The 12011-nt window shown below is 32.8% G+C and overlaps 2 protein-coding genes across 2 annotated transcripts; both read left to right on the top strand.

The window, feature by feature from the left end:
* Nucleotides 1-874: 874 nt before the first annotated feature.
* On the top strand, nt 875-2851 carry LOC134261849 (uncharacterized). Its single transcript, XM_062744240.1, has 4 exons — nt 875-1118; nt 1501-1710; nt 1891-2388; nt 2583-2851. Exons 1-4 carry the CDS (start codon nt 893-895, stop codon nt 2849-2851), a joined length of 1203 nt encoding a protein of 400 aa, XP_062600224.1. The 5' UTR covers nt 875-892.
* A 326-nt stretch (nt 2852-3177) lies between these two features.
* Nucleotides 3178-4480, top strand: LOC134261848 (uncharacterized). The gene is made up of 3 exons (XM_062744239.1): nt 3178-3341; nt 3606-3703; nt 4106-4480. The coding sequence occupies exons 2-3, from the start codon at nt 3623-3625 to the stop codon at nt 4478-4480; spliced, it is 456 nt and encodes a 151-aa protein (XP_062600223.1). The 5' UTR covers nt 3178-3341; nt 3606-3622.
* Nucleotides 4481-12011: the final 7531 nt, after the last annotated feature.

The raw sequence follows: 12011 nt of genomic DNA, 5'->3' as shown, positions 1-12011 counted from the left end.
GGTGTTGCCATGGTTACTAAAAATAGAATTTTCTGTGAAATTCCTTTAAAACACTACTCCTTCTACAGTTTTGGTCTGATTTCAATATAACTTGGCACACAAGTAGACTACACTAAGATACATAGAATAGTGCATCGATTTTTAATTTCGATGAACGGTGTTGCCATGGTTACTAAAAATAGAATTTTCTGTGAAATTCTTTAAAACGCTACTCCTTCTACAGTTTTGGTCTGATTTCAATATAACTTGGCACACAAGTAGACTACACTAAGATACATAGAACAGTGCATCGGTTTTTGATTTCGATGAACGGTGTTGCCATGGTTACTAAAAATAGAATTCTCTGTGAAATTCCTTTAAAACACTACTACTTCTACAGTTTTGGTCTGATTTCAATATAACTTGGCACACAAGTAGACTACACTAAGATACATAGATGGCATCGGTTTTTGATTTCGCATGGTTACTATATATAGTATTTTCTGTGAAATTCCTTTAAAACGCTACTCCTTCTACAGTTTTAGTTTGATTTCAAAATAAGTTGGCACACAAGTAGACTACACAAAGATACATAAAATAGTGCAATGGTTTTTGATAAGTACAAACCAGTAGAGCTACAGTCTCGACAGAGACTTCTGGTTTGACATGTTGGTTGAGGACGGAGATTATATGAATGGAGTATATCAAATTACAAAAGAGTAATTCTGTGAAGTAGAATTTTAATTTTTACTGTTTTTGTTTATAGAGCTGGAGACATAAGGCTAGATTTAGAATTTTTTTAAGGACTGACTTTTTTTTTATCACTGTGCTACTCTTTTGTTACTTCATCTTTGATAACACAAGATTGGTTCTTTTCTTTAACATTTATTTAGTCATCGCAATTAGGCAATGTATGAATGGACTGTATATATTCATACCATGGAACTCGAATTTATCAAATATTATGTGGACCAAAAATGAATCGGCCATTGATATATCAAACGGAGTGAAGTACAAAACAGGAACAGACAGTACGCCCATGCTGATTATCAATGGTGCTACTTCAGAGGATAGTGGAAAATACTCATGTATGGGAACGTCGTTATTACGTTCTTTCATGAGCAGGCCTATTCATATAGGTAAGTTACTAGAATACTGCATGTATATTAGTAAAATGTCTAAATAAGAAACTGATGTGGTAGATTATTGCCTTTTATAGCTATTTTTAAAGCACATTCCTTTTTTGCGAGAACTGTTATTTTGCAATTAGTTATCCGAGTCTGTCTGCTCTCGAAAATTTCATTAACGCGTATATTTGTACTTGAAAGCGTTATATAACAAAGACCATGGCTAATTTTTGTTGTTTTATGACCACTACAAAATGTAAAATTCCCTATGCATTTCTGCAAAACAATCTCCAACCACGAAATCAAATCTCCACAAGCCAATATTTTTTCCTCAAACCTAGAAAATTTGACCCCACGAAAATATCTGAATTTACAGTATATTTTTGTTATTTAGGAATAACTCCTGTACGCCTCAAAAGTCCTTCTGCAGTGAATGTTGGGGAACCATTATCAAACCATTGGGATTGGCCGTATTTGAAACCAGACACAACTTCTGAATCTGAGACTAGTGACCTTGACCTCTATATCGTCATGATCCCAGAACCCCATGTCGAAACTCAGGATTGTACTCACGTTAAGGGTCAAGAAGAACGACACGAATATGGTGATCCTTTACTTATAATTAACCGAGAGCATTTACTTTTTCTCTTCTCAATAAACTCTCTAGTGTATTTATCAATTTAAGGAACTGTGAACTACGTACTATATAACTAAAGACTTGCAAACGAAGTAGACCAAAAGTTTTAGTATGCTCTATAGCTAATGCCTCAACACTATCTTACAGATTTGTTTAGCAGAATAGATTTCAACTCCATCAAAAGGTACCTCCATTTCTGGCTTCTCTTCTGCGAAGGAGGCTCCGTGGATCTGGAAAACAAAGATCAGTTGGAGATCCTGAAGGACTTGTACGCATTCTCCAAGGGACCAGACGCAGAACCTATTCCAGATGATATAAGATCTGACTGCTCCATATATGATAGCATGATTTGTACGGGGACCAAATTAACATTTACTTCAGATGATGTTGAGAAACAGACTCTCTGGGCTTATATTCAACACGGTTATCTTGTGCAGAAAAACGTTCATTTCCTTCTGGACAAGGCACCAGTTGCCTTGATCGCAAAGTATTTCAGGACATCTGGGTATCTTGGTTCTCAAGAAGAATGGTGTATTTGTCTCCCTAGCATTTTCACTGAGAAACTCATTGTAAAACTAGACTTGGGTATCATCCCACATCCCACTATTACAGATACCAATATTCATCCATTAGTGAGCCGAATATGTAAGTATATTTAGCGGATACAACCTATCAAAAAATAGTACAAAATCGGTAAGCATCACATAAAACTTTCTATGAACAAAGTATTTAAGAAATGAAAAATGTAATGTTTTTGAGATCAATTTCTATTCGTTACTTAGTATCTTCCCCTTTTTCCTTCAATCTAAAAATTGTTAGCTTTGATTGTTCATTTTTAGTGAAAATCCCTGAGGAAATTCTAAGATGGGAATATGACCAGCGCCTGAAGTTCTTGAAAAGCATACGTGAAGAAAGCATTGAAATGTTCAGGGGAAGAGCGATGATCGTTGGGTGTGTGGGGGCAGGTAAAACCACCTTCCTAAGAAGGCTTCAATCCAAATGGACATTAGAGGACTTATACACCACTGAGTCAACTGTAGGGCTCGAAGTTCATCATAATATGTTCCAAATTGAGGATAATGAAGACCAGAAATTGCTGAAAGGTTGACATATACTTTAATCTATAACATTTCACTTAAAACTCAATGGTTTACCATTCCCCCAAAAATGATGCTCATTTTCCTTTTTTTATTGTATATTCCGTTTTATGCTAGCACTGTTTTAAGACATTTTTTCACATGTTTTACATTAACTCTGTTTTTTTTATCATGTTACTACTTACTAGTATCATATCCCTTCATCAAACACGAATTGTTGTGTAGGCATGTATTGTAAAGAAAGTAACAGGGTTAATTAATTTTACAGAAGTACCACAGGGAATGTCTTGCGATGTTGAAAGACACATAAAGAAAAGAGAAAACTGATCAGTGTAACTGACTTTGGCGGTCAGTGTTCTATTATGCCTGTCATCAAGTCTACCTTACAAGACGTGCATTCTATATTCTTGTGATAGACATGTAAAAAACGTTTGGAAGAAAAGGTTGACTCCACTCGATTGGACGCAAATGGGTCCATATATGAAGATTGGACATACAAAGGTTAAGACTTTTTTCTATTCATAAAAATACGTTGTATTTATTTGGGTGACATTGGATGAAGGAAACTAAAATATTAAGTGCAATTTATTTCATTCATTGGGGCATATTTCTTATAAATTTCATAAAGATATAGTTGTGATAAAAGATTATAGAAACTTATAAATGTGTAACACGTACAAGACTAACAGATTTTTGAGTGTGTATATTGTTTTGTAGGTTTTCTAAAAGCAAACAGAAAAATTAAAAACGCTGAATTATTTTTAGAATACTTCCTTTACTGGATGCAGTCTATAAGCACTTACTGTGATGATACAACGCCTGTAGTATTGGTTGCAACGCACAAAGATAAAGTCAGTGAAGAAGTACAAGATGTAAGAACAAGAAATATAATGAGATCAATCATCTGCATCAAACATCTCACTAGTGTATTTTCTGTCTTTTAATAAAACCCTTCTTATAATTTCTGAGCGACAAAATTTCAAATTTCAAATTTTGCATCGTACTTTTCGCAAATTATAATGATGAGTTATTGCAAAAAATATCAGATCAAACAATAACATTTTCACGTAATAAATGGGTTGTGGCTTCCTAAAGAAGTGAATCAAGAAGTTTGATGGACTAGTAACACTTAATAATAACATATGAAAATCAATTACCCCTTATCCTAGTCCTCAAAAATTCGAGCGTGCTCGTTTTAGTATTGTTTGATTGCACTTTCATTATGATTACTGTTTGTAATTTTTATTCTTCATTGCTCTTTTCAGGGGAAGACAAAATGTTTTTATGACGAATTAATGGAATGCTTACAAAGAGACTCTGAATTAAAACGACACCTCTCACAGAAGCGATACTTTCAGATTCGAGTTCCGCCTCTGGAAGAAATTGAAACAAAAAAGATAGAGAAAGCCATTGTAGAAGTTGCTGCTCAACAAACACGCTGGGGAGAAAGAGTTCCTGCCAAGTGGGCTATGTTTGAAATATCTCTGTCAGAAATGAAAACAGAAAAAAAGATGATGAGCATTGAAGAACTAAAACAAAACATTAAGACTGAACTTCCTGAAAAAGATGAAGACTTGCGCATCATGCTGTCTTTCTTTCACGAGATTGGAACGATACTTTTTTCAATGAAGAAGGGTTAAATAAAATGGTTATTGTTGATGTTCAGTGGTTTGTTGATGCTTTTAAGAACATAATTACCGACCCAACACAAGTTAAAGAGGCATCTCCAACCGTCGGCGACTGGATGCTCTTCAACCAGACAGGCCAGTTGGGTGATCAGCTTCTGGATGATATGTGGTCAAACTTCAACTACAAATGCTTTGCTGAACACAAAAATTCCATCCTACAATTTATGCAAAGGCTGGGTCTTATAGTGATTGGGAGAGAAGAACGCAACGAATCACTTTACCGACCGCCCTTATGCGTAAAACAAGAAGCTGAAGAGAAACCAAGACAAATATACCACTATGTACCTTGTATGAACAAGGAGAGTAGATCCGATACCTATGACAAGATTCTAAGCAATTGCACAAACAAAACGTCCACTTTGGTTTTCCGATTCAAGACATTCTTGCCTCATTTCTTTTACTATCGACTTGTTGTCCATTGTATGACAAGGTGGCATGCTCTGGTTCACGATGATGTACCTTTAGTTTGCAAAGATGCAGTTTTTCTTAAAAACGAAGATGAGGATCATGTTCTCGTTGGTGTTTGTAAGCCATCCATCCAGCTTCAAGTTGTTTGCCGTGAGGGTAACCTTGATGTTAATATTACTCTAAAAATACGCCAAGACATTGAGAGCATGATGAAATCTCTAACGGCCACATTTCACAAACAAGTGGAATATGATATTGGATATTTCTGTCAAGAAAAAGAATTCTGCGCAGATGTTGAACATTTCTTCATATCTGAACATGAGCTTCTTCAACTAAAAAAGGACACAGTCTGTTGTAGTAAACACGCTAAAGAAAATCACAAGATTCACAGGAAAGAACTTCTCAAGTTTTGGAGAAAGGTTTGTAATTTTTCGTAGAAAGAAAATGTTCGTTTGAAATCTGTTTCATGAAATGATTCATTCTTGACACTTGCAAAGCTTTTCCTGCTGTGTGAAGTGCATGTCTATAATGACCATGTATTAAGGTATAATGTCAAAAAGAAATTGATATTGAAAACAATTAACAATGGATGTCTGTTGTTTTTGTAGTCGGCTTCGAAAGAAATCGGTTCTATGGTGTTTTCCAAAACGTAAAGATGTTAACAAGGTAATTTTCTTCTTGTCTTATAGATTAAAAACCTTAAATCACATATATAGGGTAAATAAAGGATGTTTTATTCTAAACGATAAAGATATTATTTAAAGCACATGTTCCCTGAATATGAAATTGAATTGTGATAGTCTGAAAATATTTATGTTTTCAAAAAGCCTAATCCTTGTTTGTGTTTAATTCACTGTAGGACTGCTTTTAATTGGTATTTTCAATACAAATTACAATTTTTAGCTTACCTGAGCTGAACGTTGAATGAGCTTTTCTGATCGAAGATCGTTCATTGTCGTCGTTGTGAGTTTTTCACATCGTCATTCTTTCCAGACCCACTGTGCCAATTCCAAGCAAAATTTGCCCAGGTTGTCCCTGGGTTAAGGAAATTTAGATCAGCGCAAATGAAGGGCCAAGTTCTCTACCAAAGGGTATATCAAAAAGGAATTTTAGTATTAAGTGGGGTTATTATTATTTTTTCTCGAGAACATCTGGACCAGTAATGACGAAATTTAGAGCTTTCTGGGGATAGTGATGATTCAAGTTTGTTCAAATTATACACATTATCCCCGGGGATACGATTGGGCCAAGAATATTATATTCCTTTTTTAAAAGAAGCATTCCAAATATTGTGGATTCAGGGTTTATTGTTAAAAAAACATATTGTTGCAGGCAAGAATACATCTTTATTTTCACAAGGATATATTGGGGAAAATCGGCCGACAAGTTAATCAGACGAGTTTTGTGACCCATGGTTAGTTTTCCTTTTTTCAGACACCTATTTTACCAGGAAGTGTCCAACATACAAACAACACCCTCAGAAATGGACGCAGAAAGGAGACGTTTAATTTGAAGAAACTTGAAAGGTTAAAAACACAGTGTTTTAACGAACACTTCAGACCCCCCCCCCTCGTCATTTTCCTTAAAAGAATTTAGAATTGAAACTATTAGATTAACAGTATAAGAGAACTTGAAACAGAGAGTCTCAAATGTGTGCTTAAGGGGGACGGCTGGGGCTTTATTGTTTGAAAACTACAAAAGCGAAACTTTTAATTTTTATACCATATACAACTTATATTAACTTCAGTGTACATGCCAAGTTTGGGGAAAATATACCGTCCAGGTATTTTAAGGGACTGTCTCAAAGTATAGGAACATTTATTATTAATAGGATTATATATAGGAAAATGCCAATTTTGGCACTTAAAATCAAATTATACCAATACTTCAATAGACATTTGTTTAATCTATTATATTTAATGAAAAATACTATATTGTACATTATATTTTTAAGAAATACAAAATTTTACCATCTTGCTTCCATACGGGGCATCTCAAAATGCCAAGAATTAACGAATTTTCCTGTTTTCTTCTTTTCTTTTTTAGAGTACTGCTTGATATGATGGACACAGAGGATTTATTGCGAAACATAATAGAAATAATAGAAACATTCTCAAATTTTCATGATTTAAGTTTCAAGAGCGTACGTTTATTACTTTTTTCTTTAATAACATTTTTATAACCCCTTTCTTTGAGAGTTTCAGTTTATTATAACGTCAAAAAGACACTGTTACGTCGTCAACCTACCTATCAATAGCAAAATCGGTTAAAAAATAGTTATATAAAATTGTAATTATATTTTGGACCTGTAATTTCTTAATTTTGTTTAATTTTATTAATTAAGCGAAAAAAATTTGCTTGAAAACCGTAAAAGTGCTTTATTTTTACTCTAAAGCGCGAAATATTGCGCAATAAAAACCACAATCGGTCCACTTTAATTTATAATGTTTTACAAAATCAACAGATCATAAAAAAATGTATACTAGCTTTGTCGAAAAAATTCATAATTGGGCAAATGCCAAATTTTCTTGATAACATCCGCGATTACAAACGTGTACGATAATATCTCGTGGACCTTGATTTAGTAAATATGTATATAAAAAATAAGATTGGGCCATGCACATTATCGTCGAAAATATGACTGCGATTTTAATAAATGTATTAATTTCAAACTATTAAACCCAAACTTTTCCAACTTTGATTTTTTATACCTTGTAGTTTGGGTTATAACTAGTAAAACTTAAAACCATTCATTTTGACAAGAATGTCATGTCTATGAACTTTTTGGAAAACCCTTCCATCTTTACTTAAATTGTAAGAAAATCTTGAATTTGTTTTCTTTGTTCACTTGTATTTCATATACTTTTGAATCTCTGCTTTAAACATGATATTTTGCTCAAGCGCGTTTTCTGTTGTATTATGTCGGCGTTGACTTGCTTTTGATTTCTTCTCTTTGTTTTTACGTATTTTTTCATAAGATATTTTATTCATATTTATTTTTAATATATTTGATGTTGATCCCTTAGGTTTTTTTATGTTGTTTAAAGATATTTCTGAAGAGTACACTGTTTTGTTATCTTTAGATCTTATTTGGATTTTTAGAAATATATTTGACCCCTTGGTTTTAGTAATTTGATACTGTTTATAAATATTATTTTTGATAAGTAGACAGTGTTATTGGTTTAGTTGTTTTACTAAATACTAGTGGTTATATAAATAAACTTTATTGATATATAGTAAATTCTATTTGCTGACAAAGGTCCGGAAATCAATCCTTACTTACAGTGTCAATTAATGGCTGCGGTCGATAATTTGAATAGAACATTTTTGTAAAATAGCGGCACTCCATTTTGTTTAGTGACCCATGGCCAATATCGTCCTTTTGCCCATTCTCGTTGGGATTGTTACTCTTCAATAGAACCAGATCCGATTCGGTTTTCAGATGTGAAACGTAATTAAGACTATAGTTTGCATATGAGAACGAGGTGGTGGGGGGTCGGGGTGTTATGGCAGTAGTAAAAAAGATATTTAGGTTAATTGAAACGAGTCTTCTTTGTTTTTAACAAATATTTTAGCTAACTAGCATTTATCTGACAAGACAAGAACATTAACATAAGAGTTATGAAAAATTTACATCTTGAAACGAAAAGTTGTGTTAAAACCGGAAGTGTTATTGATAAAACATACTTGTTGATAAAACAAACGATTATCTAATGGGTACTGTCCACGTGCATCAGGCATACAAAATAAATAAAAAACTGAAGCGTGTGCTCCTAGCTTGTCACGATCGGGAATTAACAGAAAAAACCGTCGTCAATTCAATGCATAAATAATGGACTAACAATTAGTATGAAAAACGTCCGTCAGCATTTGACTCCATGATAAATTGTATTTGATGACAAGGTCATTGTACAAATGTATCGACTATAGAACTTACAAAATGATGACTTTAAACGAGACCGCTGATATTCTTGTTTCATCAACTTGTTAGTCAATAATTTACCTCGTCTAAGAAATTGTTCATGTATAGTGCATGCTCTTACGTATCGAATCATCTGAGATATATAAAATCTATATGCAAATGATGAAGGTATGATACTGCATATTAAGTAAGAAAATGTTTGCATATTTTAAGCATACTACGCTGTACCTGTTTTATTAATTTTTGTAATTAACAGGCTTGTGACAAAGGGATAAATGAATGTGTATGCAATCAGGATTTTCTTATTTTGGAAGTAGATTCTTCATGTTTCAGGTAATGTCTTACAATATTGAAAAACATTAAGAAAGTATAGATTAATAATTTTATTAATCCGAAATATACAGGATTTTTTTTAAAGGTCTATAAATATATGATCTGATATCAGTTTAATGCCCACTATCCTTCAGTGATGTTCTTTATGCTCTTTAGTTCTACTGCCAATCGACTGAGTTTTTTTTTTTTGTTAAAAGCAGACAAAAACAAATAACAGCGTGTAGAAGTGAAATACTAGTATATCATTTATCAAAGTAATAGACGAAAGAAGTAAAACATTTTCAAAATGGGTCTCAGAAAAAGGGAACTCATATATAAAGTATTACACATCTTAGTCAAAATATTGCACAATCTGACCTTCTGCACAATAATGACATTGTAACATGATTTACATAGAAAAAGGGGGACATCAACAGACTAAGATACGAATTCAAACCCTGTAATCTTTCACAAGGTACAATATTCATGTATTTCAAGCTGACCCTTTAGAACATCATAGGATTAAAAAAGATACAAAATTGCTGCTGCCTGTCACCAATAAAGGGGTTAAAAAAACCCAGCCACAATGTTAATTGCATGGACGATGTTTCTTTAAAGATTGAGGTAGCACATAATGATTTATAATCATACTCAAAAGTATTGTAAAATTCAAAAAGGGGGATAGACGTCAAGTTTTTATTAACTCATATAAGCAATTTACAATGTAATTGAATTTTGCAATATCTCATTTGTTTTGTTTTCTCCAAGGGAGCCATTCTTCATATAGCATATTTAACTTTTATTATGTTTTTTGCGGACGAACCTTCAGCATTATTTAAAACAGAGGGCAAAAATATTGATAAAAAACAAAATATTGTTAATTCTTTACAAATATGTTTTATTTTCACTTATAGTGACAAGTAATATCAATTCAACTATCCTGTAAAAAAAGAATATCATGATGTGATGAAAAGATTTTCAAAATCTGCTATTTCAAAAACAATCTAAAAGCATCATTTATTTATATATTGTAGACATAATCATAATAATTACCCATATGTCTGTATAAATTACATCCATGTGTCATGTCATGGTCATGTGATTATATATAAAAAATACACTGCTCATGACTGTTACATACTCTTCTGACCAAAGAAAACGTGTGAATTTGAATCTCCCTGTTTTGAACCCGTAATATGATCTACTAGATTAGTTTTATTATAACATTTAACATGGCATGCAAAAAGTTATCATTTATTTTGCAACAAAAGGGTTAATCTTCCCTTTTTTTTCGTTTGTCTTTTGGCAATCTGATTACCTGATGAGCAACCAGGTGCTTTACAGGTCACTGGACAGGCGTCCATTCCACCATGATTTGATGGATCACAGAAAAAGGCCTTATATTGCTGACACCGGCCTGGATTTTTCTCCAAACACGCTACTACAAAAGCATACAAACATACCATCTTAACCAATGGATATTTTTATTAGTTTAGCTTAATCTCAAATGAATATTTCATCGTAGGTGTCATAATTTTAAGTGCATGCACCTATAGGCATTGAGCTTTCTTTAAATAAAATTAATACGTTATAACTAGGACATCTACTTAATGTAGTGGTTCTGGTAGAAACCAACACATATTGGCACCTGTTTGAATGAAAGATTGATAGTGTGTTGTTAACGTCCAAGTCTCAATTTTTTCACCCATGATAGAGCAGATCAAATATGCTTGTTGAAAAAAACATGTTATTTTAATTGCTGTTTTAAGAAGGAGATATTGGCCTGTATTTCAGTGAAGCAATACCTGTTGATGTAGTCGGTGTTGTTACGTGGAGAGAGATTCCACCTCCTGGTGAAGTAGAAGTAAATGTATAGTGTATATAAATATCTTTTAGAAAGTTTTTCTTCTTTCATTATCCCTTTAAGAAGACTTTAAAAAAAAATCATAATTTGCTTAAAACAGGCATCGTTTTGTTTTTAAATCTGCTGGCCTGATGAACATCCAGGTTTTTTACAGGTCATTGGACACACATCTATTCCACCAGGGTTTGAAGAATCACAGAAAAAGTTCTTATATTGCTGGCAATGATTGTGGTTTTTATCTACACACCCTGCCACAATGGCAATTAACATATCATAGACAATTGATATATATTAATATATTATTAACCTCGAATATATAAAAGATTAATATTCATTTGCAAGATGTTCAGCACTTTTCAAATATCTTGTAATGTATCATTTTTTTTTGGGGGGGGGGGGGGGTAGACGTTTTTTTAACTTTCCAATGAATCTGTATACAAATCTATGCATCCATCATCCAAGAATAATAACCGTTTATATATCTGTTAATAATATTTGATTTCACGACATAATACATCTTTCGTTGTATAAAATGTAACTTTTTCAGCTTTTATTGCCTACAAACTGCATTAACGTTTTCTTTATGATATAAATGATTAATATTCATTTGCAAGATTTCATCATGTTCAGCACTTTTCAATTATCTTGTAATATATCATTTTTTTGGTGGAGACGTTTTTTTAACTTTCCAATAAATCTGTATACGAACAAATCTATGCATCCATCATGATCCAAGAATAATAACCGTTTATATATCTGTTAATAATATTTGATTTAACGACATAATGCATCTTTCATTGTATAAAATGTAACTTATTCGGCTTTTATTGCCTACAAACTGCATTAACGTTTTCTTTATGATGAAGAATTCAAAACTGCATTGCGATCAGTAATTTGTTTATATCTGGCTGTTTGGGTTTTAGTAACGACATGCATTTAAAAGTAAGGTTTGATGCAGTGCAGAACTATTTAACAGT

Source organism: Saccostrea cucullata, unplaced genomic scaffold, assembly GCF_032062105.1.
Source record: "Saccostrea cucullata isolate Sc308-1 unplaced genomic scaffold, CSIRO_AGI_Scuc_v1 ctg12313, whole genome shotgun sequence".
NCBI classification, from domain to species: Eukaryota; Metazoa; Mollusca; class Bivalvia; order Ostreida; family Ostreidae; genus Saccostrea; species Saccostrea cuccullata.
This window is presented reverse-complemented; position numbering and strand designations above follow the sequence as displayed.

Bases quoted from the DNA above. Each gene is read 5' to 3' on its own strand.
- LOC134261848 (XM_062744239.1), top strand. From the start codon at position 3,623: ATGCAGTCTATAAGCACTTACTGTGATGATACAACGCCTGTAGTATTG. The intron at 3,704-4,105 runs GTACAAGATGTA...TGCTCTTTTCAG, and splicing joins AAGATAAAGTCAGTGAAGAA to GGGAAGACAAAATGTTTTTA.
- LOC134261849 (XM_062744240.1), top strand. From the start codon at position 893: ATGAATGGACTGTATATATTCATACCATGGAACTCGAATTTATCAAAT. The intron at 1,711-1,890 runs GTGATCCTTTAC...ACTATCTTACAG, and splicing joins AGAAGAACGACACGAATATG to ATTTGTTTAGCAGAATAGAT. The intron at 2,389-2,582 runs GTAAGTATATTT...GTTCATTTTTAG, and splicing joins TCCATTAGTGAGCCGAATAT to TGAAAATCCCTGAGGAAATT.